The sequence below is a fragment of the Cadophora gregata genome (genome assembly GCF_030347475.1).
Source record: "Cadophora gregata isolate MNR1 chromosome Unknown scaffold_2, whole genome shotgun sequence".
Taxonomy (NCBI): Eukaryota; Fungi; Ascomycota; class Leotiomycetes; order Helotiales; family Ploettnerulaceae; genus Cadophora; species Cadophora gregata.
Genome location: NW_026695925.1, coordinates 1,708,167 through 1,735,210, shown reverse-complemented (window position 1 = coordinate 1,735,210; position 27,044 = coordinate 1,708,167). Strand labels below are relative to the sequence as shown.

The 27,044-nt window shown below is 50.1% G+C and overlaps 7 protein-coding genes across 7 annotated transcripts; 5 read left to right on the top strand and 2 right to left on the bottom strand.

The window, feature by feature from the left end:
- Window positions 1-451: 451 nt before the first annotated feature.
- On the bottom strand, window positions 452-7,354 carry ONS95_007859 (uncharacterized protein). The gene is made up of 4 exons (XM_058501382.1): window positions 5,927-7,354; window positions 4,860-5,598; window positions 4,551-4,808; window positions 452-4,504 (listed from the first exon to the last, which is right to left on the bottom strand). Exons 2-4 carry the CDS (start codon window positions 5,440-5,442, stop codon window positions 2,361-2,363), a joined length of 2,985 nt encoding a protein of 994 aa, XP_058362701.1. The 5' UTR covers window positions 5,443-5,598; window positions 5,927-7,354; the 3' UTR covers window positions 452-2,360.
- A 1,767-nt stretch (window positions 7,355-9,121) lies between these two features.
- ONS95_007858 (uncharacterized protein) lies at window positions 9,122-10,303 on the bottom strand (the record flags this gene model as incomplete). The annotated part of the gene is made up of 1 exon (XM_058501381.1): window positions 9,122-10,303. The coding sequence occupies one exon, from the start codon at window positions 10,301-10,303 to the stop codon at window positions 9,122-9,124; it is 1,182 nt and encodes a 393-aa protein (XP_058362700.1).
- A 363-nt stretch (window positions 10,304-10,666) lies between these two features.
- ONS95_007857 (uncharacterized protein) lies at window positions 10,667-11,785 on the top strand (the record flags this gene model as incomplete). The annotated part of the gene is made up of 6 exons (XM_058501380.1): window positions 10,667-10,712; window positions 10,772-10,801; window positions 10,897-11,087; window positions 11,137-11,268; window positions 11,327-11,587; window positions 11,672-11,785. 6 exons carry the CDS (start codon window positions 10,667-10,669, stop codon window positions 11,783-11,785), a joined length of 774 nt encoding a protein of 257 aa, XP_058362699.1.
- A 3,141-nt stretch (window positions 11,786-14,926) lies between these two features.
- Window positions 14,927-17,047, top strand: ONS95_007856 (uncharacterized protein; the record flags this gene model as incomplete). Its single annotated transcript, XM_058501379.1, has 1 exon — window positions 14,927-17,047. One exon carries the CDS (start codon window positions 14,927-14,929, stop codon window positions 17,045-17,047), a length of 2,121 nt encoding a protein of 706 aa, XP_058362698.1.
- A 1,071-nt stretch (window positions 17,048-18,118) lies between these two features.
- On the top strand, window positions 18,119-19,910 carry DGA1 (diacylglycerol O-acyltransferase 1; the record flags this gene model as incomplete). Its single annotated transcript, XM_058501378.1, has 3 exons — window positions 18,119-18,451; window positions 18,502-19,362; window positions 19,425-19,910. The coding sequence occupies 3 exons, from the start codon at window positions 18,119-18,121 to the stop codon at window positions 19,908-19,910; spliced, it is 1,680 nt and encodes a 559-aa protein (XP_058362697.1).
- A 1,027-nt stretch (window positions 19,911-20,937) lies between these two features.
- On the top strand, window positions 20,938-22,616 carry ERG11_1 (Lanosterol 14-alpha-demethylase; the record flags this gene model as incomplete). Its single annotated transcript, XM_058501377.1, has 3 exons — window positions 20,938-21,183; window positions 21,238-21,435; window positions 21,492-22,616. The coding sequence occupies 3 exons, from the start codon at window positions 20,938-20,940 to the stop codon at window positions 22,614-22,616; spliced, it is 1,569 nt and encodes a 522-aa protein (XP_058362696.1).
- Window positions 22,617-22,984: 368 nt separating this feature from the next.
- Window positions 22,985-26,528, top strand: ONS95_007853 (uncharacterized protein). Its single transcript, XM_058501376.1, has 2 exons — window positions 22,985-23,661; window positions 23,716-26,528. Exons 1-2 carry the CDS (start codon window positions 23,482-23,484, stop codon window positions 25,036-25,038), a joined length of 1,503 nt encoding a protein of 500 aa, XP_058362695.1. The 5' UTR covers window positions 22,985-23,481; the 3' UTR covers window positions 25,039-26,528.
- The last annotated feature ends 516 nt before the right edge of the window (window positions 26,529-27,044 follow it).

The following is a 27,044-nucleotide window of genomic DNA, read 5'->3' as shown; positions in this document are numbered from 1 at the left end:
GGAGCGAGCCCGCACCCGTTTGGCGGGTCCGCACAGGGCAGGGGAGAGGGGAGCAGGGCAGGGCAGGGCAGGGCAGGGCAGGGCAGGGCAGGGCAGGGATTGCGTGGAAGGCGGCGTGGAAGGCGGCGTGGAAGAGGCGTCGAAGGGAGCAACGTGGATGGTTGAGTTTTGGGACCACCAGGACCTCCAGGGAAAACTGCATATGCACGATTCGGTTTTGGAGGCGATGGGTTGGGATAGGATAGGATAGGATAGGATAGGATAGGAATCATAGGTAGGATGAATGTACTTGTATGTATAAATCCGGTGCAGGATGTTTGTTTTCTATCACACATGGACACAACTATTGCTTTTCCTCCCTTTCTCTGCCTCTTCCTCTCTCGATTCTTCTCCCTCTTCCCCTTCCCCTTCCCCTTCCCCTTCCCCTCATGATCGACTGCAAAAAGTCAAAGCCAGCCTACCGAAACACCAACACCGAATTCCAATTAGCATCCTCGGCTCGGGGCGATCAACTACTGTCGCCTTCCTCGCTCCACGCCCATCCCATGATCCCATGCAACTCTGAAACAGTCTAACGCACAAAACTCCGCCTACCTCCCAGCCAATAATGGGGCACATATCAGAGCCAACGTGATCAGATGATTCAGATCCGACCAACATCATGTATCCCCTCCTTCAGGTCTAGCCTCAAACGCGAAGAGTTGCAAGATGGAGATTTCAAGCATTTGGGAGGGAGCAGGCTTTGAGATGAAAGCCGCATGTTCGGATTACTTTATGTGTTTCTCACGATCTTCATAAATGTGCAGATATGTTTATGCATCCGAATCTGTGCCTCAGCTCAAGAAGACGTGAAGAAAGGGGTAAATCTCAAGCGAGCTGTCACCGACTTCTTCTGACCACAAGACTCGAATATCCAGAAGCTATTTACATAATACCACACACCTGCAGTCAGCCGTCAGCATCTCCGAATAATTCATTTAATGGTGCTATCATAACTCGAGTTCGTATCAATCCTTCCCATCATTCCTCTTCTCTTAGTATTTCTTGCCCGCGTACCGCCACCAACCACTTATCTTGAATTTAACGCTGTACCAAACGAGATGTCCCAAATATAGCTCCGGTACACCCAACCAGCGTACAAACAGAATCCTCCGTGTTTGATGAAACCGGTTATTCCACTGGGGTTGTCCAAAGACTGTTAGTTCATGGTAAGAAAGAATATGGGACTGCCAAACGGCATGTTTGTTGACGAAACATGTCGGTTGGTTAAACCGAACGCAGCCTGTCAGTCCGTTCGAAAGTTCTAAACATCTTTCCGTAGCGCTATGCTATCTATAAGCAATATCAAGCCATATTGCTCTCTATTCGCCTGCGCTATCTTACCATTACATATGCAGTACACCAATACATATCAATATAATTTCAGTTGTTCCAAAAGGTCATAAACAAGTAAACAGCCATTTACAGCAACAAGGACAAGGGTCTTCACTTCAACCACTCGCATCTCACTTCTCACAACCATCCCACCCATCACATCCCGCAAAGAATCGTCATCACCCATGATAACCCACCAGTAGAATGCCTCCGTATTCTCTCCTACCACTTCTTGTCGTTTCTTTTCCCTCGGGACTCATACGATTAACATCTGTCATCTCTCCCCCAAGCCAGCTACGCGTATACGACAAGAAAAAGAAGCAAACAGACAGAACCGATTCAGCCTCAGCCTCGTATCACAAACAGAATCTCTTGCATACTGTACAAATCAAGGAGAAAAGGGAGGGGGGTTATTTCATCACATAATGCATCTCATTATCCGCTAGTCGCTCAATCGCTCGCTACTTTCTCCCTTCTCCTTTCCTCGCTCGCTCGATGAATCCATTATCATCTATCAACCACATCCACCTCTATCGATCATGGTATCTACACAATCGTCCATCCGGCCCATCCATTTCCATTCCATCTGATCCATCACCATCCATTTCCATTAACGCTCAGAACGCCGAGTGTAAAATATTCAAAGTCCATCGATCCCCACCACTCAATCTTGTGCGTGCCCAATAACATATATTACATGTGGCAGCGAGCCACATCCCTCTTTCTTTCTCCCTATCTAAAGAAATTGAACGCGAATCGAATACTTTCTTCCTCCGTTCTTTGTGCTGCAAACCAAAACCAAAAATCGACAAAGGGATCAAGATGCGCTATGGGGATAACGACGGACTGCAAAATGGGGTATAGAGGAAGCAGAATTAGAACTGAGGCAGTGTGAGATGCCACTCGTTCGCCCAAACGCCGAAAATCAAAATATGTTCACCCCACCGCCAAACATACACTCTTACACAGATCATTGCTGATCTCATTCATACCTCCGAGGCGACCGCTGGTGGCTCGGCAGATATTACCAATGGGGCCTTTGCTTCAGCACCCAACAGGGACTCGGCGAGGGTATCACGTTTCCGCTCGCTGGCTATCCGAACGCTGCCTCGAGCACCCTTTACCAAGTGTCCGCTCTCCACACGATCCTGAATCATTTCGTCGAGCATCTTGCTCATCTCGTCAACACTCTTCGTTCGCTTGCGAGTTTTCGGCGATAGAAGACCAACCGGACCTGCTGCCAGAACAGGAGATAGCGGACCGTTGTCAAGTAGCTGTGACGCACGTGCAGAGACTGGACTCAGAGGACCATTCTCCAGCATATGCAAGGTTTGGGATGCTCGTGGACCTTCAGCCGTATCTCGCGACCTTGCGGCGCTTCTTAATGCAGCCAACATCCGATCTTTGTCATCCAGTCGAGCTCGGAGATCAGCGATTTCGGAATCCTTCTCCTTGAGCAACGCTGCAACACCGTGATCCTCGCCGACCATAACGCCATTCTTGGCATTTGAGAATCCAACCGAGGTTCTGGAATGACTTGACCTCCTAGCTTGAATCAGGCGCTTTTCGAGAGTTTGACAGTATCGAGTCTTATCGGCAAGGTCTGCTTGTAGCGCACGATTTTGGGCTTGTAAGGATGCGGTACCATCACCAAATTCCCCTATCGAGTCCTCATCCTCGGCAGACCCACCCGATAACCGTTCCCCAGAAAGTCGTTGACCATTTGGTAGTGCACCAACAGTGGATACCGAGTTCACCGAAGCCGTACGCTCCAGCGAGTTCCTTCCGGCAGTCGAAGCTGCCATAGAAGAGCGCATGGACATCTGAGACAAATGACCATTTGATGTCATGGCTGACAGCCTTGGATGCATACCCAGTGAGGAATACGAGCCACTTGCGTTGACACCTGTTGACTTCGAACTGAGAATAAGACGATTGAGATGCTCGATACGCTCCTTCAGCGCCGTTCGGGCAAGTTGCATCTCGAGCATCTGCTCCTCATGACGCTGTTCAGCTTCCTTCTCGCGCTCTCGCTCGTCATCCTCATCTTTCGCTTTTGCTTGACCATCAAGTTGACCCCGAAGTTCGAGAATCTCCATTCGATATCGTTCGAGAAGTACTCTTGCACCGCCATCTCCGCCTGCTCCCAATGCCTCTTCGGCCTTCTTGGCGTGGCTGACAATGTTGTTCTTTGCCCTCGATGCAAACTTCAAGGTATTGAGCGTCTCGCCAGTGTGCGTGTTCTGTGCAGAAGCACTGCCAGCTGACCCGATTTGGATCGTGCAAAGAATACTGACAAGCGAATCTCCCGACAAAGCTCCTTGCAAAAGTCGAGTGAGTTTACTATCTCTGTAGGGAAGATGCTTCCCATCCTTGTCCGTAGGTTTGCCGTCCTTGTCCTTGTCTCCAGATAAACGAGCAATGACCGTACCAAGAGTCAACAAACTCTTGTTAATATGGGAACCTTCGGTCCTTCGTTCCTTGGTCTCGGCAGCTCTCTCGGACCCAGCCAAATCGATTAAACTCAATGTTGAGACACGTACGCCTCCTGGAAGAAGACCAGATCGCTTGTTATCACTCATTGCCGCTCCTCCTGGAATCCGTTCCCTGCTTTCGACGACAATCTGGACGACTGCATGACTCCGAGAACTTCTGGCATTGAACTGCGTACTTGATGTCCTTCGAGCGTGATCACCTCTGGCAATCACTCTCAACAGTTGCGTGGGGCTTTGTACGATCTCCTCCTTCAAAGGACTCGCATAGACACCTCGTTTGCTGTCCTCCCTCAGCTTGATTTCTTCCTGCTGAGGTACACCTGGTCCAGGGATTGTGCCAGCTGGTGGGGCGCTCAACAAATCATGAATCTTCTCGTTGTAAATTTCCAGGTAACTGACCCGAAGTAAAAATTCTCGAGAAGGAGTTTCGCGAATGTATGAGAAGATGTCTGTGATGGCAAGTGGGATGACACCTGGAGAAGTGGCAGTTCCCTGCATAGAGAATGTCTTTCCTGTTCCAGTCATACCGTACGCAAAGACTGTCCCATGATATCCTTCCATTACTCGTCGAACTAGTCGTTTCGCCGAAGAATCATAAACTTTGGCATTATTGTCATGAGTTGCGAAAACGTTATCTGCTGCTATTAGCTCTGGCAAACAAAAATACGATTGTTAACATACCATAATAGTAGTCTCCCCCTTCCTTTCCTCGGTATGCAACCAGTGACCTCCTTCCGTCTACCATCCACTCGCCGTCCGTTTTCACAGGCTGTCCATTGGTTCCAGCATCTGGGCGGACTCGAACGCTGACTATGACATTCCCCTTTCCCTCGGCCGGCTTTGACATTCTGTGATCGTCCGTAGCATCTGCCGAGAGTTCTCTCCCTCGAGGTCCATCTCCGTTATCCTCAAAAGTCGTTGCTGAGGTCGAATAAGAATCTTGCGCAGATGAGCTACGACTCTGTGGTGGCGAAGGGAGGCTTAACAGACCATCTGATCCTCGTGCCCCTGGCCCACTAGATATCGATCTGCTGTCTCCGCTACCATTGAGTAGACTGGGAGTAACATTGCCAACGTAGCTTTGGCTCTGACTCTTTGGACTCGATCCGGTCTTTCGTTTGCGAGCTTTGGTGCCGGCAGGACTCGTATCTGTGGATTCCCTTCTACTTCCGACTACACTGGATATTGGCCCTCCTGGAACAGCTCCTCCAGATAACGGACTCGGTGGCAGACTTGTAGTTCGAATGCCCCGAGGCGGCTGTGGAAATGCGTTTATACTAATGGTCTTTCTTATCGTCTTGCCGGCGCCATTTACTCCGGGAGTCGCTTTCGATTTTGGGAGTGTTGATGATCCTCCATTTCCTCCAGGGGTGGTTGGATTTGGGAGATGCGACGACGAAGGGGCGCGGAGACCGCTTTTCGGTACATTTGGTGTTAACGATCCAGATTTCAAATCGGAGATGGAGGAAATGTTTCCCGTGCTCTTGCGCGTCTTAGACACAGGCAATGCCGGTAAAGCGGTTGTTGGTGGCCCATAAGACGGCCTTGACGGCCGCGGTATGGAGGCTTGCATCGTGAATAAAGGAGTTGCAGGACAAAATATGTGCAGATGAGGACTGAACGATAATATACAGGAGGCTGTCGTCCTTCAGTGGTCTACCAAGCCGTAGATCCCTAGCCCTCCATGAAACTTGGGGCTGCAAGACCCAAAACTTTAAATCTTTGATATCTGGAACAGGGTGTTAGAATGGAGTTGCCGGAAAATAAGCAAATGCCGTCCAATAAACGTCTCGATGATCCAGTAAAAGGAGCTGTTCAGAACAAACCCCGCTGCGTGGAAAGGTGAAACGTTATAATATGCACCTCAATATGCCTGAGCAAATGCCAGGCTGTTTGATAGCTGAGGCGTCAGTGCGCTTGCATCTGAAAATGTCCTCGAAGATCGTTTCGTTAAATTCTCAAGAAGGAGACGAGATCGTTAATGGAAGCTTTTCTGGCAAGCCCAACTTCTTGAAAGCAGATCAAAGTGGGGGGGATTGAAGTCACAACTTACGTACGGTCTTTGGATCGCACAAAGGTCTCGTTATCGGCGACGTGTACCCAACCCAGCTTGTGGCATGCACTTCCTTTCAAAATTATGCAGCAGCCCGATTGGTGAATGGTCCTGAAGTCGCGGGTGCTTAAGTATATTTTCCCGGCACCCTTGTACTGACAGCCGTTGGCAGGTCCGCAGGGAAGAGCTGGTCCAAACTCTCAATGCCAACAAAGAAAAATGAATCAGTCCTGTTGCGAGTATTTGAATTGAGGTACGCTTTGTCGGAGTTAATTGTCCCCAAAATGTTGATTCTCTTGAATTATGCGACAACTTTCGTGGACTCAATGTTCCTCAATCGTGTTATATCCCCAGATAAGGAATTGGCGCGGGAGATGGACAAGCCGTCGTTTCGATTTCGATCGTCAGCCGGCTGTAGATTCGTCGTCCTAGGCTAAGGAGATTTTTGTAGCTGGATAATACGCCTGATATATGTTTCGGACTCGAGGTGGTTTTGGTGTAAGTGACAAGAGAAGGGAACCTGCAGCACGGTTATTCGATGCCGCGAGCCGACGACTGGTGGTTTCGAACGATTGACAGGAGGGAGAAGGTCGGACGGGAGGGGTCTGTGTTTCGAGGCGACAGCGCGTGAAGGTCGTCCTACTGCTGACAACGAATGCGTGATCTTTCAGAGAGTGGAAATCGCGTCGAAAATGCAAAGGCGGAGAGAAATTAGACTTGGAGAGAAAAAAGGATAGAGGTTCACGGCGATGGCGATTGCAGCTGCAGCAGTGCAGTGCAGATGGAAGCATGCATGTTCCGTGCTGGAAGATACACCCCTACACGGGCCGGAGTTGGTTAATCGGTGCAGTTGAGTTGAGGCGCCAGGAGTAGTGGCAGGCGGGGATTCGGATTGGACGCGGCGACAGTGCGTGGATGTGGATGCAGTGCGGATATGTACGATGCGATGCGTGGGACTAGTACTGTGACGGTGGACCTGCGCCGAGATGAAAAAGAGTGGGGAGGTTTATAGTATTGCAGCTTATGCCGGCGTGGCAGAAACGACAGACAGACAGATAGGCAGATAGGCAGATAGTCAAGCGTCGATGAAAGTAGTGGTGGTGGTGAAGAGAACTGGAATATTCAGAAACAGAACGACGCAAGAGTGTACAGTACGTACGAGTACTGTACAGTAGCGGAATCTGTACCTAGCAGGCGAATAGCTGCGCTACCGGGCCAGACGGTCGACAAGCTCGCAGTAGTGGCAGCGAAATTTACGAATTAGGTCGAGTCCGCGCACGATGTGCCCCTGGGGCCTGGCCTGGCCTGGAGGCTGGCTGGCTGGCTCCTGCTGCAGCGCTGCGCTGCACTACTGTAAATTTACGCTGCGTACTTGTACTACTACTGACTTACTGCTTCCTGCGCTGCCGAGAAGGATGGGAGGATGGGAAAGGGGCAGTAGTAGTTGGAGGCGGCCTTTCCAAGAGCGGACTTGGTGCCTTTTTTGGCTCTTTTTAGTGCCGGGCGGAGGTTATGTAGGTTAAGATTGCGCTTCCGATTGGGACTCGAGTCACTCGACAGAGCTTAAACCCCTGAGTGCCCCCCCCCCCCCCCCCCCCCCGCGTAAGTGGTGTACAAGTATTTTGGTGGTGGGCCCTGGTGGTGGTGCTGGTACGTACTCGTAGTGGTGTGTTTTCAACTCCTTTGCGCGTGGCTGATCTCTTCCCTACCTAGATCCCTGCCCTGGCCGGCCTGTCCTGTCTCCAAGATGTCACCCAAGTCGGTGTTGCAACTGCAGAACAAGCATATCTTTACTTCTCTGAGAGCTCCCCTTTCTCCCACCACCAACTCTATAAAATTACTGCTCGACAGGAACGGCAAGTGCCAGTTCAACTGACTGCGACTGTACCACAAGCTCGCAGCCAGAAGCTGCCTCGGTACGGTTGGGCAGCGACAGAAGGGCCGTCAAGAGTCTCACGACTTGCTCTCCATTTGCTCTCCTTTCCCCCTCAAAATAGCTGCTTCACAATGATCTGCCAGCTTCATCTCTATTATTCTCTAGCTCATTCCACGGACGGACCACCAGTCATTCACTGCTTGCGCCCGCTGGCGACAAACGCGCTGGTGGCATAGTGTTGATCAACAGCCTAGGGGTCCGACTCCATGGTAAACAATTGGACCACAGACCTCGACCAGATGTGAAGAAAAGGGTAAAAGGTTCGGGACGACGAATAAAGCCCGGTTCGAGATGTTTCTCGTGGCACATGCAACGAACGTCGCTACTCCACCGTAAAAACAACAGGCTGCTCCACAGATATCATAGGACGACTCTCACAATCCTCATCAGACCTACGACAAGAGCTTATTTTATGCAACAGCTACTTCTATCACTTCATTGGGTTTCCCCATGATGACAGACGCAAGTTAAGAAGAGATTGATCACAAAAGCTAGGGGAGATTCGACCATTCCCTCGTGGGAGAAGGGTTCTCAAGATTTGCGGAAGGTGATAGTGGCTTGCTTAGTTTCTACTCCATGAAATGACTGGATAACCCCTGACACCCTGGTGGTGTGGCTGTTCACCTGATGCAACATCGTTTGGAGACTGTTTACCAACTGTCTTGTGTTTTATTTTATTTTTATTTTCCGGCAGCACAGCTGGAAAATGACAAATCCCGGTCAGTGAGGAATTTGACGATCGGGGATAGTGACACAGACCTGGCACTGCAACAACGCGACGGCGATCATCGAAGATTATATTGTTCACGGACCTTCAGATGAGACCTTCTCGTCCCAAGCCTGGTTTGAGGCTCAACCAATCTCCGAAATCATACAGTACTATCGATAAAGCAATGTTCGGACGGTTTTCGTTTTATTAGTTTGATCTGTTCAGGTTCTGACACTGACAGTGTGGCTTGACATTGACATCTCCACATTTTCTTTTCGCACTGATCTCGCTTGCCCAGTGAGGTGTTGTTGGTATCGGTTATGTTTGGTGGTGTTTGTTTTTCTGTGTTCAATTGTTAATGCTATTGCAGATTATATACATATGCATTGCACCCAGAACTCTTTCTCACTTCCTTCCCTCCCTATCATCATTATCACATCTTTGTCTCATTACCTGCCAGTTTCGGCCACCCACTTCGAAGATCCGTTCCTCAAACACTAAGCCGTGTATGATCCTTCGCTTCTAAACACCATTCCCCCACCCCAGAGTCCATTTTACAAAGCACGGACGCCTCGTCCGATACTCCTGGTATCAAAAACCTCTAGCATTCCAGCGCCGACACACTCACCCAGAATCCACTCAAAAGACATCCCATGGAACTGTTTCCACTTCCTCGTCCTGCCCGGTAGCACGCCGAACTCTCCTCGATTATGCCGTGCTGCGCTTGCCGGATCGTCTGCTGCGATTCCTCCGTCCCAGCGTTGACGCAGCAGCGATTCGGGTGCCTCTCGGAACTTGGATTTCGATAGCAGTGACAGCATATGCGCTCGTGCGTTTGCTAGGAGTTTGAGAAAGGGTCCAGTTGTGGGGAGGGCGATAGAGTAGTCTCCAAATCCTGGCCCTTTTACCCCTCCCCCGCTCCCTCCAGCTGCGTGAACAGCGCCCTCGCCGCCGACTGCAGCTAAAGATCCAGAGGCAGCTTTTGAGATGCTATTCAGAGACGTCATGGTCCCCCGCATACCATCTCCAGGTCTTGAGTACTTATCATTCGAAGTCCAGCCCGGCGTTGCCGTGGTCAGAAACCCAGCGAGCATCAGCGCCTTCGCTTCTTCCTCTAAAAGCTGCGATCTCGATACCTTCATCGCAGTCGGAAATTCATGCAAGAGCTTCACGAACTTTTCTCTGATTTCCTCTTCCACGCCACTCTTCGCAATTATCTCGTCCAAATCTTGAACCATAATCAATGCTTCCCCCATACTGCCCCTCCCTCCAACTACAATCTTCCGTATTGCCCCTCCACGTATCAGCTCCGCTATCTCCCTCTCCACACTCGTTGGCGAATTTAGTAGCGCTTGGATATGTGAGACCGTGACAATAGGCGGTAGTAAAGCTCGGAAGTTCAAAACTTCTGCAATGCGCGTCGAGTTCATGCCCGTCCTGTCCTGAGGAATGGCACTCCACATCCTGCCTCGCACATACATAACTGCCTGTGAGACATCTCTCAACGTCAGATCGGTAGCTAAACTCTTGACAAGTCCCACATCATCCAGCCTGTCCCCGAACATATCCTCATCTTCATCATCCTTGGTTTCGGATTTCGAGGTGGACCTCTGCACTGGCTTTCGCCGAGGCAAGGCAGAGAAGGATGACGAGCTGGAAGAGTTTCGTTTGAACGCTGGTGGCTTGGTGGGTTTCTTTATCCGACTTGAGTGTGCAGCTGAAAATTTGAAGCTCATCGCTCCTCGTGCGCCCCAAATGACTTGTGGTTAGAAGAAGATGTTTGGGGAAACAAGGGGTGCTGTTGTTTAGAATCGGGAGCCCACTCTACCTTATCGCTATCGTGATTAGTGCCAGCTTGAATGCCGTCAGCCTTTCCAATGACGCCCCGCCAGCTACTAGCCGGCCCACCTCCTGTTTTGCTCGGGGCTACCTTATTTTTGTTAGTGGGGCCTGACGCTTTCTTGTGTACACTTCACCCGGTGATGCATCATCGGGCGTACTGGCGGGCGTACTGACGGGCGCTGCACATATAATAGGCACTTCTTCAACTTTTGCTTCCACCACCTTCAACAACTTCCAGACTCTTGCAAGAAAGCAAGATGGCACCTACTGTCATCTTCATCAGACATGCTGAAGCTCGTCACAGTACGTAATCTCAAATACACAAAAACGGCTTTGAAATTCCAAACTAATAGGAAACGCAGATGCCACCAATAAGTCTCTCCACGGCCATCGTAAGTCCAGATGCCTATCTGGACCACGACAATAGATCGTTCTGGAAGCTAACTTTTCTCACGGGACTACAACATACCTGACCCTGCTCTCACAGAGCTTGGCTTCGGAGAACAATGTGACGAACTTGCAAAGCATTTAGAAAATGAGCTCCCGTTGGCACATGAGATAGAACTCATCGTTGTCAGTCCAATGAGAAGAACACTTCAGACAGCTCAAGTAAGCAAACTTTCTTTTCGCTTCGACGATGTCACACCCTACCTTGGACCGCAATATCTCTGCTCGGTGGTATGCCGAGAGAGACTTTACGGGTGTGGATATGCTGACATTCTTGTAGCAAGCACTTGGCTGGCTGATGAAGAAAGGTGTACCAGTCATCCTGCGTGCAGAGTTCCAAGAGAACTCTGCTAAGCCATGTGACACTGGATCTCCGATTCCAGAGATGGAGAGAGAATGGCCACAATTCGACGTAAGTAGACATCATTGCGCATCCGATCTCTATCCTTGGTACTGATCAAATCATCTAGTGGTCAACTGTGGATCCCAGATATCCTGCAACTGATGGCTTGTACGAGTGCTCCAGAAAAGGGTTGACACGGCGCGGCATTGCAGCAAGAAACTTCTTGCGAAACAGACCAGAAAAGATCATCGCAGTCGTGTCCCATGCTGGGTTTTTGAGGACAAGTCTTTGCTCCAGGAGATTCGACAACGCTGACTACAGAATCTTCAATTTCGGAGAAGAAGATGAAGGCGATATACCTCGCCTTGTTGAGTGGGAGCTTACAGAGGTTCGTCCGACTCACTGGCTCTCGTGATAAGCCAGGCTGCCCAACACTGCTTGAAAGCGCCATTTGTGCTGACACTCCATACAGACAAAGGGTGGAGGCCTTGGAAAGAGTGAAAAAGGAGTCTTTGAACTGAACGATGGTGACTATGCTCCAGAGAAGCCGGAACCAGAAGAAGTGGTCAGCGAGAACCCATCATAAACAGCTGAACGTTCTGCCACTGCAGGCCCACCTTTGGAAGGCATTCCTTCCTCACATCTGAACATTGTAGCTGCTCATTTTGGGCTAAGGGATAGAACTGGCAAAATGGACCCATAGATCAGTTAGCATAACTTTCAGTTTGAACAAGACTCGACGTCGTCACATGGCGTGTGATACCCAGCCCTCGAGGCTTCCTCGCGCATGCTAACTCCAAACAAGACGAGGCACAGAGTTCTGACTGGTGTATATGATTCTGAAATTTAACTGCGTAGGAAGGCACATTGATTCAGGCACACTCTTATATCGGCAACCCCGTGACACGAGTAATATGAGAGCTTGGCGGCTGAAACATCAGCCGTCCCCAAGCCCCACGCTGAAGAAGCCACCCAGCTGTTGAGGCTGAAAACCAGTCGACTTCTTGACTGTTGACTTTGCTGCCTGGAAGCAACAGCTGAGCATGTTACAAGACTTATTCGTGACTCAAGTGGGAAGTTGGCAATAATGTCTAATACAACTTGAGAGTTGATGAGGCCGGCGAGGCTGGCTGGCCAGGGTTGGTTTGTACTCGGACCGCTTCGAGGTCCCGCCGCCGATGGGAATATGCCGCGATGATTCCCGATCCATGTTACGTACCGCGATCTCGGAAATTCCTAGTGGCAAAGATGTTGAAGGAGGCGAATCGAAATTATGTCATATGCAGCGAGGTTCGTCCCGTTTAATAAGGCTGAGTGGTTTTGGATTGAAGAGACTAACGTTTGAGTGGTTCAAGGTATCGTCCAGTATTGTTAGTCCGTGGCTTGGTGAAGGATGTGGCTTGGAGAGGCGGCGTAGATCCTGTCCAATGGCTGGGTATGCTGGAGTGTAGTCGGCATCTGGAAGTTCCGTGTGGCACTTCTGGCTTTCCAGGTCAGGTCGTTGGTCGTTGGATGGCGATAGCTCAGGATAGGTACGGAGAGAAAATATTACCTCCTTGATGCTGACGCAGACTTCTGCGAGTCTTGGTTGATTCGATGTCAACGGCAGCGATTTGATGCTACCCAGGAGATCCCGAATCCTTGCCCGCTCCGACCTAGCTGGGAGGCTGGGCTGGATAGAGGCGATGTGGCGCATGAAAGTGCTGTGACGAGGCGAACAAATTGATCAGGAGGCGACTCTTGCATCCTTTCATGAAAGAGTAGGGATCTACCTGACTTTTGCTGATCTCTTCGAGGCTGCAAGCATGGCCGACGGCATTATCCCAACAACCGGCTAGTGATTGAATTCATGGGGCTCCGGCAAACGGTACTGGCCAGGGACAGAGAGCCGGTACTGTTAGATTTGATATTCAACTCTATCGGATGATAAATTACACCCGCCATCCATCTTCCTGATGTTGTGGCTGATCTTGCGAACTGTATGTTTGCATGGAAGTAGCATGTCTAGCTACAAACTTGGAGGTGCGAGCTTGTCAAAAGCGTACAAGAGCCGATCAGTACGGACGGAGTATTGGCAGACGCACGTCAGATGGCAGCTCCACAGCGTTTTGGCTCGATCTGGCACCGTCGTGGAGAGGAAAGCCGCATCAGGAACACTGTGCCATGGAAGGCAGAGCAGGCCATGTGGCAAAAAGACAGCTTTCCTACCTTTCCAGCAGCAGTCCAGTAGTGCAGCCACACCCATATGGCCGGTAAGATCAACGATACAGTAGAAACTTGTAGACCTAGCAGAAATTGCTGTAGCCGCACCGCAGTAGTAGCCAGAACCAATGGTTAGAGATGTACAAGATCGTACCCAGTTCGGCAGACAGGGCCGCTTGAGGATACCAGGGCACTGTCCGTGGTGGTACCCAAATTTGAAAGTTTTACTCGCTCTACCTCTGTAAATACCTTACTTAGGTACCCTGCTTAATTTGCAGTTGTTTGATCTCGGAGGCAATAACTTGGTGAAGGGAAAGCTGGAGCTGGAGCTGGAGCTGGAGCTGGCCTGGGGGCTGGGGGCTGGGCTGGCGCTGAGGCAGCTGGAGCTCACTCATGGATCATGGAGCTGATGCTCCCCGTCTCTCTCGTCTTGGTCTTGTCTTGCCTGCAGGTGCTTGTCGGAGCTGTGAGGTGAGGTCGAAGGGTTCGTGCAGGCAGGCGAGGCAGGAGGCAGGCTCGCAGGGCAGTTGACAGTGGCCAAGGCCTTCCAATGGGAGGCTTCTCCTGATCAGCCAGCCCTAATGTGGGCTAGTGCTCGCGCCGGCGGCCGGCATGGTTCGACGACGGGGTCCCGCTCTTTTCGACATAGCCACACTCACACTCACACTCACACTCACACTCACACTCACACTCTACGCTCACTCTCACTCTCACACAGGCACTCACCTCACGCTCCCAGGCAGTAGGTAGTCAGGTAGTCAGTCAAGTCAAGTCAAGTCAACTGGCTCCGCCGCCGTCATTCACCACACCCACACCCGCACCACACCACACTACGACGCCGAAGCCTTCCCTTCCTTGCGTGCCTAGGTAGACCAAACCCGCAACAGCGTGCCTCTCAACCACCTCGCACCACTGCCGTAGTCAGCCCTCAGCTTTCTTGTGTTTCCATTGTACCTACTCTTACCCAACCCAACTTCCTACTTGCCTTACTTGACCTTACCTTGCCATCTGCATCCACCTGAAAACCTGTCTTCGACTCGATTTACGTCCCCCTCCCTCACGGCTTTGCGCAACGATGCCTTTCTGAACTTCGACCTTCAGCCCGTCCTACCGATTGAGTCTTCTCCCGTACTACTGGCTGGGCTGTTAGAGCTTCCGTCGTACCGAGTTATGTCCAGCGAGGTCGCAAAGAGCAACACGGAATTTCTGTACAAACATTCACAGCTGCGCGCAACTTCTCCAGACACAAGTCTTTCAAAGTGCGATCTGGTTAGTACAGTGATGTTACATTGCAATGTTGTGGCCTTGGCTAATTCCAAGAGAAAGCAGCCTTGCGATTCGATTTCAACCTTTTGCCCCTCCTCGAATACCAGTCCGCAGGACCTGAGATGCAATTCTGACGCCAGACGAATGTGACTTGGACATCACGGCGTTATCACCCTGGGTCTCGACCCCTCTTTCGCAGAAACATACAGGCAGGTTGGCTAGAGACTCTATACTTTTTGTACCTTGAAACATATCCCTCATGGCATCAGAGAACCCAGGAGTATCAGCTCCTCTGTTCAGTACGACCTTGTCCGAACCTATAACCACCACTGATCCTGATCCCGCGCGATCCAAATCCCTAAAGCGAGGCCGCTCAGATCAAGTACCCGCAAACTTGACATCCATTGCGCATGCTGGGCTTGCCGGCTCTCCGTCCCCGAAATCACCACGCTTCAAAGGGACTTTCTCTCCAGGATTCGTTCCTGTGCCTTTGACTGGCGAAGCAGCCTTGGCCGACGAGCGGAGGAGGCTCGAGGAGAACCAGCGAAGACAACAAGAGCCTGCCATGAGTGAGAATCCCGGCCACAAGGCTCTGTCGTCACTTATGGCTGGTGGCGGGACTGGAATGAGTAAACCTCAAGATGCGCCTCTCGCAACAACCACATTGAGCGAAGGGCTGTCAACGGCTGCAAATGCAATCTCTATTCCTAGCCCTATGCACTTCGAGACTTCTCCACAAGAAACCAGCCCGGCCAGTGTGACAAGCCTCGCAAGTTTAGGCAGCTCGGCGCAAACTGCAACCGCAAGCTCAACTCTCGTCGCCAGTCCAGCAGCAATGACGAGTGCTATCGATGCAGAAGTTCGAGAACCAAGACCAAGCAGCAACAACATGCTCCAAACACCTAGTGATGAGCAACAACCTAATCGTGCCCTATCTTTTCCGGGAAACTTGCTTGGCCAACAAGATCCGCGAGTGCCTGCCAGGGGTTTAAGTTTGCCAATGCCAGGACAACAGTTGGCACCAAGGTCTCCGTCACAGAAGAAACACAAGTGTCCCTATTGTGAGACCGAGTTTACACGACATCACAACCTCAAAAGTCATCTTTTGACCCACAGTCAAGAAAAGCCTTATGTCTGTCAAACTTGCCAAATGAGGTTCCGACGTCTGCATGATCTCAAGCGCCACATGAAGCTCCATACTGGCGAACGACCGCATATCTGTCCAAAATGTGATCGCAAATTCGCCCGTGGGGACGCACTAGCTCGTCACAGCAAAGGGCAGGGCGGCTGTGCTGGGAGAAGAGCTAGCATGGGAAGTTTTGGAGGAGATGACGATTATGAGGGCTCAAATGCCGGGGACGGCGATGAGAGTATGATGGATGGTGTTCTGTATGCGAATGGAACACCACACCCCAATGAGAGCGAAATGACGGAGGAGGAGCGACGCCGGTACAGCCTACCCAGTATCAAGGCTCAACATGTATCTGGCCCTGGTAGTGGAGACAGTTACTCTAGCCATTCGCGAACGCCAAGTACATACCCACCGGCAGGTCCCCGACCTGGCCAATCCTCTGGAGGGCTATACCCTCCAAATGCTGACCGAGGCGGATCTTCGGCATCGACCTCTCCTAGTATGCAAAACAGTATAGTCGGTCACACTCCCAACACAAGCATTTCCTCGATTCCGCTGAGCACTGGAGGGAATTCCATGTTTTCACAAAGCGGTATGACAGAAAGTCCGAAACCTCTTAGTCCTGGAGGCATGCATTCGCATCAACTTGGCCACGATCCGTCGTCAATAAACAGACAGAGATCGCCAAGCCTCACTACACAATTTCAACAACAGCACTTTGGTCGACGACAGTCAGGCCGGTCTTCCCCTCCGGCAATGTCTCCTGGAATGTCCCTCCCCTCTCCCCATGGCACATCTCTCGTTCCTAAACTTCCTGCTCTGGCAGGTTTAGCTCCACCTGATCAAAGGTATACATTGCCAAGTCAGTCATCAAATCAACCGTTGCCCGCCAACGGTAACCATGGTGGTCAACCTGGCCCAGGTTCTACTTCCCCAAGTGCTATGTATCAGCCACAAGGTGGACCTACCTCCGGGCGAGGATATCCAAGCAGCCCAAGTCATCAAGGTACGGGAAGTGGTGACAGCAGCAACAACCTCTTTGCATCTGGAGACCGAGGAGTGTGGAACTACGTCCAACAATTAGAGGACAAAGTCAAGCAGCTCTCGGAGAAAGTCCAAGCCATGGAAAATGCGGAAAAGAGCCAGGAAGACAAGTACAATCACCTTTTGGAGGAGGTCATGTCTCTTCGAAGACAAGTGAACGGACAGAATGCCCCACAGCAGCCACCTCTCCAGGGGCACTCATAACAATAATATCGATAGGACACAGGTACACGAGAGTGTTCTAAGTCAACATTTTGGCGTACAGTCGTTTCTGGGTGGCGTGGGCTAGCGAGATTCGATGTAAGATAGACATCAGATTCTGTTTGCAATATTTTTGCATGGAAGGAAAGTTGGTGGAGGCGTTGGGGAGATTATGTGAATCGGATCGTTGCAAAAGCACCCTTACCGTTCTTAGAGACATATGGCTTTCTCTCGCTGCCTGCTATGATTCAATTGCTTTCATTTGTTACAGGTGGGATGGGAAAATTTTACAGGGGAGGGGGCAGGGTAGGGGCACTTAGGTTTGGGACGGGAGACATCAAGCTTGTACTATAACTTGTTCACATATTCCTAGCAGTTGCTCTGGTTACGTGATACGAGAAAATTACATTTCTTCATATCTTTTCTGTTCAATAAAGACTTCCATCTGCAAATGTTTTGATTGCAGGTCAGCTAAGCGAGGACCAGTGTGAAGTCCTGGTGATAACCTAGCTAGTACTTGACTGTCAGGCCAAGTTAGTGTTCCATCACTTGATTTGACTGCTTTTGAAGCTTGGAGTCGATTCGAGCCAGGCTCATGTGCAGTCTCTTCAATTCGTTAGCATTCATTCTGCACCGCATATACGCAGGAGTGTAAGGTGGTAATTAATTGCATGATCAAAGTCCAGACCTCCCATGTGCTCTCAACAACTCAAAATCACCAAGCTCTAGCCCAGAAAATAGTACTTCGTAGACCTCATCGTACAGTAGGGAGAGGTAGATGCAGCTTATTCGCAATGTATGATAATTAACATGTGATATCTACATAAAGACCTCATGTACGAAGGCAGGAAGGTACCTAGGCATGTTTCAGAACGGGCCTCCCTTTGGAGCCGCTAGATAGCGTGTGGACGTCATAGAGGCGGGTCCAAGCTCCATGCCTCATCAATCCCGAGTTTGAGCAACCTCCCTTATCCTCCACAACTTTTGCAGGACTTTCATGTGCAACCAGATTCCCTGAATAGATAGTCCTGTGCAGTCTACCGCAGACTACTGGGAGATCTCGTATTTGATGCGATGGCCACCCTTGTGAGTGCACCGCTCAATTCTGAGCCTGCGAACCCTGAGGAACGCAAAGACAACGACCTCCCACCCAAGAGCTACGCCGATGCTGTTGAAGACGAAGCCCCTACAGCTGCCACAAATGGATCAAAGATTATGAATGGAGTAAATGGCGCAAGCGGAAACAATGGCGTGAATGGCGTGAGTGGCGCAAGAAGTGGGAAGCACACAGCTTCGGTTTTGAGGATTGTTGACACTGGCGCGCCGGAGAAGAAGGATGTGAAGGAAAAAGAAGGAGAAAGGCCTGCAATAGAGAGGCAAGAGTCTAAGCAGGAATACACTGCTACTGTATGTTCGGAGCATCCTTAATCGTAACATGTCACTAAATAGTGCCCAAGGGCCTTGATGATACCCCTCGAACTCCGCCTCGTAATAAACATCGCAAAGCTGGATCGAAAAGCAGCAATAGCTCTATTGGGTCTTCAATTGAAAAAGTCAAAGTCAACGGGGATCATTCTGGGAAGGAAAGCAAAGTGAAGGACGACAAAGACAATACAGTTGTATTCGAAAAGTTCAAGGAAGAGAAAAATGGAACCAAACTTGTGAGCGTCAAGCCAGCTCTCAGCTTTGAAAAGCATACACACGAAAGTCACAAAGACACCTTCGAGCGACGTAAAGAAGATGGACTTGCAAGTGGCCGAAAAGCCGGCCAGAGGTGGGAGAGAAGTGCCATTCGCTGGGCCCCCTTGAACGTGCCTCTACAGAGGAGACTCCAGACCTTAGTTGTGCTTTGGCATACGCTCTGCATCGCTCTCTGCGTGTCGACATTCTTCTTTCTTTGCGCCATACCTTTGTTTTGGCCACTCCTGATTCCATACATGATTTACTGCATGGCATCTACTGCATCGACTTCTGGGACACTGAGCCATCGATCGGAATTTCTACGCTCATTGCCCATCTGGTCACTTTTTGCATCTTATTTCCCTGCTAGGCTTCACCGCACTCAGGAACTTCCTCCGACCAGAAAGTATATTTTTGGATACCATCCCCATGGCATCATATCCTTGGGTGCCTTTGCGGCTTTTGCCACTGAATCTCTTGGATTCGGACAACTATTCCCTGGCATCAAGAACACCCTTCTCACTCTTGATTCCAACTTCCGAATCCCAATATACAGGGATTACGCTCTGGCCATGGGCATAGCGTCCGTCTCCAGAGAGTCATGTGAGAATCTACTTTCAAAAGGCGGTGCAAATAAGGTAAGTTTCAAGGTCACAAGCAATTTCGCTGACATTGGTGGCTATGCTGACCTTGTTGACAGGAGGGTATGGGGCGAGGTATCACCATCGTCATCGGGGGAGCTAGAGAGTCTTTGGATGCTCAGCCACACCAGTTACGACTCGTCCTCAAGCGTCGCAAGGGATTCGTCAAGATGGCAATACGAACAGGAGCCGACTTGGTCCCAGTATTGGCATTTGGCGAGAATGATCTCTATGACCAGCTACAGCCTGACTCGCATCCCAAGATCCACAAGTTCCAACTTTTTGTTAAGAAGCTCTTAGGTTTCACCATCCCTCTTTTCCATGCTCGGGGTATCTTTAACTACGATGTTGGTCTCATGCCCTATCGAAGACCGCTCAATATTGTGGTTGGAAGACCGATCAGAGTGATGCAGAGTTCACAGCCAAGCCAGGAAGAGATTGATCGCGTTCATGAGGAGTACATCCAGGAACTCGAGACTATCTGGCACACGTGGAAAGACACCTTTGCCAAGGACCGCAAGGAGGAGCTCTCTATTGTGGAGTAAATGATATTTTCGAGGGCGCAATTGTGTAATACAAGCAGGGAACGTTGTTAAAAGTATTGACCCGTATAAAGGGATGACCCGGAATGGTTTTTTAGGATTCGGAATGGCTGCATGGCGGGTTGGAATGGAGTCTGGGGGTAGTCTGGTATCGGTGCGGGGGGAACTCTGTACAGGAAAGCATTTGTACATCAGGACTCGTTTGCTCGGGTTTTTTCTTATGTACATACTGAATCAGCCGTCATGAGGTTCGACATCATTAGCAGCTTCATTGGGTGAGGCCAGACCTATTGTCGTAAAAGTTCAGCGGCAGCGATCCCGGGCCCTGGAGTATTCCAGAACATAAAACAGATTATCGTCTTGAGCTCTCCACAGCGTCTTCAGCATAGCTACGTAGTGAACACAGCTGTCACAAGAAGAGCTGCCCCCCCGCCCCCCCCCCCCCCCCCCCCCGAGAATGAATGAGGCTCCGAGGCGGTCGAACTGAAAACTACCTCCTAGCTCTTCCAGGTCAGCCTTACTGCTCCCCAAACTCCTGCACAATCATCCCACGAGAATCAACAAACCATTTGTCGTCTCGTTTATGTCATGTTTCTTCTCTCATCAGACGACTTCCCCTTTCCCTCGACCCGCTTTCGTCTAAACCCTGTAGTCATTCTTGAGGCTTGAAGAAGCCGAACACGAGAACGAACAAGAAGCTATCTCAGAGTTCATGGTGAAGCAAATCAGGCCAAAACTAGTAGTAATGGGCCGTAGCATATGTCCACTGCTCGTAAGACAGACAGTCTTGGTAGGTGAGGTTTCTGAGCGGCGAGTTGAAGCAATGCGCAGCCAAGATCACGCTGGTCAGCACTAAATCTAGAAATCCAGGGGCAGCCAATCAGCGGCAGATTGCGCATCGACTCGGATTAAAAAAATACACGTATTAAGGAGACCGCCTTCCAACCCTCAACGATCTTCAACGCACCACGCTCTTTACCTCGACTTCACATCCCCCGCACACGAACGGTACTGTTTTGTATTCGCAGCGATGGGAATCCTCGAAATCATCACGGTGCCACTGGGCGAACAGGTCTCGCAGCGCGGATTGGGCATTGTGGTCGCTGCGGGTTTCGCAGCTTTCTTGGTCGCGTCTGTCGTTCTCAATGTGCTGAGCCAGATACTTTTCAAGAACCCAAATGAGCCGCCTGTGGTTTTCCATTTCTTCCCTATCATTGGGAGTACCGTTACGTACGGTATGGACCCTTACAGGTTCTTCTTCGACAACAAGGCAAAGGTCAGTTACCCCGTGACGGATTCTGTTGGGGACTTAGTACTAATTGATTTATAGTATGGCGATATCTTTACTTTTATTCTGCTAGGGAAGAAGACAACTGTGTATCTTGGGACGGATGGGAACGAGTTCATTTTGAATGGAAAGATAAAGGATGTCAACGCCGAGGAGATCTACACAGTTTTAACGACCCCGGTTTTTGGAAAAGATGTGGTCTATGATTGCCCCAACTCGAAATTGATGGAGCAGAAGAAGGTGTGTTGGAGCTATAACGGAGAAAGGCGCAATAGATACTGACTGTTGTTTACCAGTTCATGAAAATTGGTCTCACAACAGAGGCTTTTCGGTCGTATGTCCCTATTATCCAGGACGAAGTCGAGACTTTCATCAAGCGCTCCGCAGCGTTCAAGGGAAGCAAGGGCTCTGTCAATATTCCTGCGCAGATGGCCGAAATCACTATCTATACCGCCTCTCACTCCCTCCAAGGAAAGGATTGCCGAGACAGATTCGATTCTTCATTTGCTGAGCTCTATCACGCTCTCGACATGGGCTTCAGCCCAATCAACTTCATGCTTCACTGGGCTCCTCTTCCTCACAACCGCGCACGCGACCATGCCCAGCAGACTGTTGCAAAGACTTATATGGAAATCATGGAGGCGCGCCGAAAGGATAAGAAGAGCCTCGATAACTTGGATATCATGTCTCAGCTCATGCGTTCAAGCTATAAGAATGGCGTTCAGGTTCCAGACATGGAAATCGCACACATGATGATTGCCCTTCTCATGGCTGGACAACATTCGTCTTCTTCCTCGAGTTCCTGGATCATGCTGCGCCTTGCCTCTAGACCAGACATCATGGAGGAGCTGTACCAAGAACAAATCGAAGTTCTAGGTTCCGATCTCCCAGCTCTGCAATACGAAGATCTGGCCAAACTCACCAAGCACCAGAACGTTTTGAAGGAGGTTCTGAGACTTCACACTCCTATCCACTCGATTATGCGAAAGGTCAAGTCTCCTATGCCAGTCCCAGGGACAAAATACGTCATTCCTACCTCCCATGTACTCCTTGCATCTGCTGGCTGCTCAAGTCGTGACAGCACATACTTCCCTGATCCGATGAAATGGGATCCTCACCGATGGGACCCTGAGTCCGGTGGCGTCTTGGGTACCGATGTTGAGGAAGAGAAATTCGATTATGGTTACGGTCTCATCAGCAAGGGTGCCAAGAGCCCATATCTTCCATTCGGTGCAGGAAGACATAGGTGTATTGGAGAGCAGTTCGCCAACGTGCAACTGGTAACCATCACCGCTGTGATGGTACGTTACTTCAAGTTCAAAAATATCGACAACAGCCAGAACGTCGTCGAAACAGATTACACGAGTTTATTCTCGAGACCTTTGGCGCCGGCAATGATTGCGTGGGAGAAAAGAGAGTAGGCGAAAGTTTGATGGCCCCGGTAATGAGTTTGATGTGCATAGTCAGGCGTCTCTGGGTGGGGATACAATAAATATAGTAATAGGTGGCTCTGGCGAAGTCCGTGGACGGATCTTCGGCCTTTGAGCTGCTGCATTGTATTATCGAATTCTACATGAACGTTGAAAGAATATATTGATACTGATACCTTCCTTTCCAAGTGACAAGAATTATCCGAGCACTGGCAGGAGATGTGATTGGTGTTGAGCGTCATAAGACTTGGCCAGTCTGGTGCAGCTTTAGCTTTTGCCTTGCCGAGGAACACATGCCAGGCCAGGGTTCAGTGTACACAGAGTTTTAGAACGCTCGGAAGGCTCTCCAAATTCCAGAGGGATGACGGATGGGCTTTTCATACTTTCGAGCCTCCAAACTTTCAATACCGAACCTGAGATAACCTCGACATTCATCGCTAGTACTGCTTGAAACCACTTGAGCATTTTCTAGATCCATTCGTCAGTTGTGCCATGATTGCCCAGCACCCCAAGCACTACAACCGCCCGAAAGATTACCGACTCAACAAAAGAGTGGATCCACAAGATCATACCAAGGATCGCCCCCGACTTCTCGAAAGGTCGAACAACTTGGAACTCGACGAATTGCCAGTCCTTCTTCGTTCCCGTGCAACTGCGACTGCTTGAGAGCAACTTCCACTCCTTTTAACAACGCCATTCAGCTTCATTCTTGCCGCACGTACGAATTCAAGAGCGCGATTTCACACCACAACTCCTGAGCGAGCACAACAACGACGGAATCCCCGCCTCTGACACCCCCACCACTTCAACTTTATAAAGACGCCTTCACCCATTACCGTGCCGGAAGAATTTCACGATGGTTTGCACAAGTCCTTCGCTGACTGTGGAGTCGTATGAGGAGAGCGATGGTGCGGTTGCGACTGGGAAAGACGACCGAGACGACAAGCCCATTTATAGGAGACGGCACTCCTCATTTCACCCGCGGAGGAAAAGCACCGAGTACGGTATGGATGGCGATGATAGATTACTGCTCAAGGTATACGCCCATCATATTTCCCTACGCAGCGTTCGCGCATTGACGTTGTAAAAGGTCGACATCTTCCTCTCTGAACTAGAACGACGCCTGGACTTCCTGGAGAACTACGGAAACCTCAATTTCGATGCTGGGATCTCACGAGCGTATGCTACACTACAGGCCGTGCGAGCTCGGTGCTCTCAAGCCTCGGGAGAGGTAATTGGGGCCGGGAGACGCAGGGCGAGGGTTATGGTTGAGACGGTGGAGTCAAGGTATCAGGATGCGCTGGCTGCCAAGGAGACCATGGGTGAGAAAATACACACAGGGATCGGATTGCTGGAAGCTATACTCTCGGAATTCGAAGCTCGGGCATACAAGATGAGGGAGCAGGGCTTTGTAGGCGCAGCTGGTACTCTGATGGACGAGGGACGGAGAGTGGTGGATGAGGGGATCGAACGAGCGAGAGAAGTCGTCGATGAGGGTATTGAGAGGGCTCGCAAAGCGGCGGAGACTATGGAGGAACATATTCAAAACGCCATCGTTCGAGCGCGAGAGCATGGTCTCATCAGATATGAGGATTTGCCTGTGCCATGGCGGGTCAATCCTCATATTGTAAAGGGGTACCGATTCACGGAATCAAAAGTCGATTGTGTACGATCTATGTTCGGTCTCTCGAACGAATTGGTTAACATCTGGTCACACGCAATCGGACTGTTTATTGTGCTGGCAATTGCTTTCTACTTCTACCCTACCAGTGTCAATTTCTCCGTCAGTACGAAGACCGACGTTTGCATCGCCGCGGTATTTTTCTTCGCGGCCTGCAAATGCCTCGTTTGCAGCACCATGTGGCACACCATGAACAGTGTTGCAGACCAAACACTCATGGAACGATTTGCTTGTGTTGATTATACTGGAATCTCGCTGCTGATCGCTGCTTCGATCATGACGACTGAATACACCGCTTTTTATTGCGAGCCTGTGAGCCGGTGGATCTACATGACTCTCACAGCGACACTAGGTATCGGTGGTGTCATTCTTCCCTGGCATCCGACCTTCAACCGCGCTGATATGGCGTGGGCACGAGTAGCCTTCTACGTTACTCTTGGTGCGACGGGCTTTGCTCCTGTATTGCAACTTAACCTCGATCGTGGTGGAGCTTGGGCGTGGGAGTTTTACGCCCCAATAGCGAAGAGCATTACAGTCTACCTTGTTGGAGCTGTTGTCTATGCCAGTCAGATCCCAGAGAGGTGGTGTCCAGGTGCCTTCGATTACATCGGAGGTAGTCACAACCTGTGGCATTTTGCTGTCCTGGGAGGTATTCTGTTCCACTATATGGCCATGCAAGAGTTCTTCACAGGTGCTTTTGCTAGAGCCGACAATGGGTGTGGGCTATACTGATTTTTGTTCACATGTTTTACATGGGGTTTGTTTTGGGCATGGCGACGGTGTCGGAGCATCTGGTTTGGATATCAATAATGTGATACTTGGATGATGTCACAGAGAAATGTACAAATGGTCGAGCTCTTTTTTAATGTTGAGATTTACAAAGCTATAGTTAGTTCTTGGCTGTTGGCTGTTAAGGATCAATCAATGCTTGGACTTCCAATGCTATGCATATGGTTCCTCCTACTACCACGTCTTTCCCTCTTTTGTGTCAACTTCCGGGGTATAGCTACCCACCTACCCTTCCACCTGTTCTTCCACTGCTCGACAGACTTCTTCTAGAAACGGTCAAAGCTTCTTCTATCCTCTCTTGCACCGCTCTCGTTCTCTCTGTTGCATATCGCCTCTCAGCTATAACCACGCGCCTCCCATTAAGAAGCAAGGAAGCCGCATACGGCCAATCTCAATTCCATTAAAAGCACGCACTCGCCTCTTTACCCACAGTCCTCGCCTTCTTGCTTGCAGCTACCTGCTCACGCCAGTATACCACTTTGGTTCACAGTTATCCACTTTCAGCCAGCTATGGTGAACATCGTCTCCAGATTGGACTTTAGCCTGCCTGCATGGTTTTGACTCTGCTTTGCTTGCTTCCTGCGAGGCGGGCCGAGACGAGAACAGGTGCAAGCAGAAGCGGGCAGAGAGGCAAGAGAACGTGAAGTGATATATTTTTAGTGTTGCGCTTCTGTTGCATATCGTACTTAGCTGTTTAGCCACATCTATTCTCCTAGAGAAGTTGTCCACGAGTACATGACCTTATGACACGTCGCTTGAAGTGAAGTTCTTAGATGCGTTTGTTGATTTTCGTACTTGATTGCCGAACGTCAACCTCGGAGATGGATGCTCGCTTGGTCGTCTGCTTGTCAACGGCATCCCGTTTGAGGACCCAAGCACTCTCTGCCACAGTCGAATCAAGCCATAGCACCCAATTGGAGCTCGTTTCCTGAAGCCACTGCAGACAGATAGATCTGAGCCTCCTCACAGTCTCCGTATCGGTCGTTGAACAACGATGTCTCGTAACCGGGACGCGGCTATTCGACCCGCGAACGCTGCCTTGGAATATTGAGGCGCGATAGCTCTGCCCCAGGAATATCTGTCGGGCGATAAGGAACGCTCTATCCGGGTGTTGGACCCGAGGGAAAATGTGGTGGCTGATGAGAAGTCCCTGCTTAAGTTAGCATGTTCATAGCGAGGTGGTCTGGTTAATATGGGTAAATGGACTCGGCTGGTGAGCCGATACCTGCAGTCAAGGATTTTTCTTAGCTGTGGTAATTGACAGAGTCGCGCATATTTGTGGTTGTTGAATTGATGGTACGATTGAGGTTGTGAGATGTCATTGTAACGAAAAAGTTGTTGCGAATGGCTGCTCACCTGTATGTTTATGCTACGTCATTCTGCTATGACAGAGGAGATTCAGCTTGTATTACGCTCTTGAAATGAAACTTTGGGCAGCTACCAAAGTACTTGGTCTGAATGACTAGGTTGATGGGTAACCAGGCAATGTAAGTCTAGAAGTTTTGATCTTGTTCTCAGGTTGAAGGTAACGTATGAACAACAATATGCAGAGCTCAAGGATGTCATCAGCTTTCCGGAATCTCTCTATTAATGCTAGCTGCAGGCTTAGGCACCCCTCAGATGCGAAACTTCATCATCCTGCATAATGAATGTGAATTTGAATTGAAGTCACGGGATATTGCACTAAAATATTGAAATTGCCGTCTTCACTAGTCTGTCTTTAGACACTTACTGGTGTAGATAGGGGCCCGTCTTTGACTGTTTTAGCTTGTCTTTGGAGGTTTTCGTAAATGAAGGGAGAGTACAGGGCGATCCTTGAAGCCACCCCTCCCTTGACTTTGCCCCCACATTGAGACTGTCTTCAGTAAGACAGCCAATAGACGAGCAGCAAGACTCATTATAGCCTCATGGATCGTTCATATCCTTAGCGAGGGTTTGCAGTTGTTACC

Bases quoted from the DNA above. Each gene is read 5' to 3' on its own strand.
- ONS95_007853 (XM_058501376.1), top strand. From the start codon at position 23,482: ATGGTTTGCACAAGTCCTTCGCTGACTGTGGAGTCGTATGAGGAGAGC. The intron at 23,662-23,715 runs GTATACGCCCAT...ACGTTGTAAAAG, and splicing joins ATGATAGATTACTGCTCAAG to GTCGACATCTTCCTCTCTGA.
- ONS95_007859 (XM_058501382.1), bottom strand. From the start codon at position 5,442: ATGCAAGCCTCCATACCGCGGCCGTCAAGGCCGTCTTATGGGCCACCA. The intron at 4,809-4,859 runs GTCTGTTAAGCC...CATCTGCGCAAG, and splicing joins AGGGGCACGAGGATCAGATG to ATTCTTATTCGACCTCAGCA. The intron at 4,505-4,550 runs GTATGTTAACAA...TAATAGCAGCAG, and splicing joins AGGGGGAGACTACTATTATG to ATAACGTTTTCGCAACTCAT.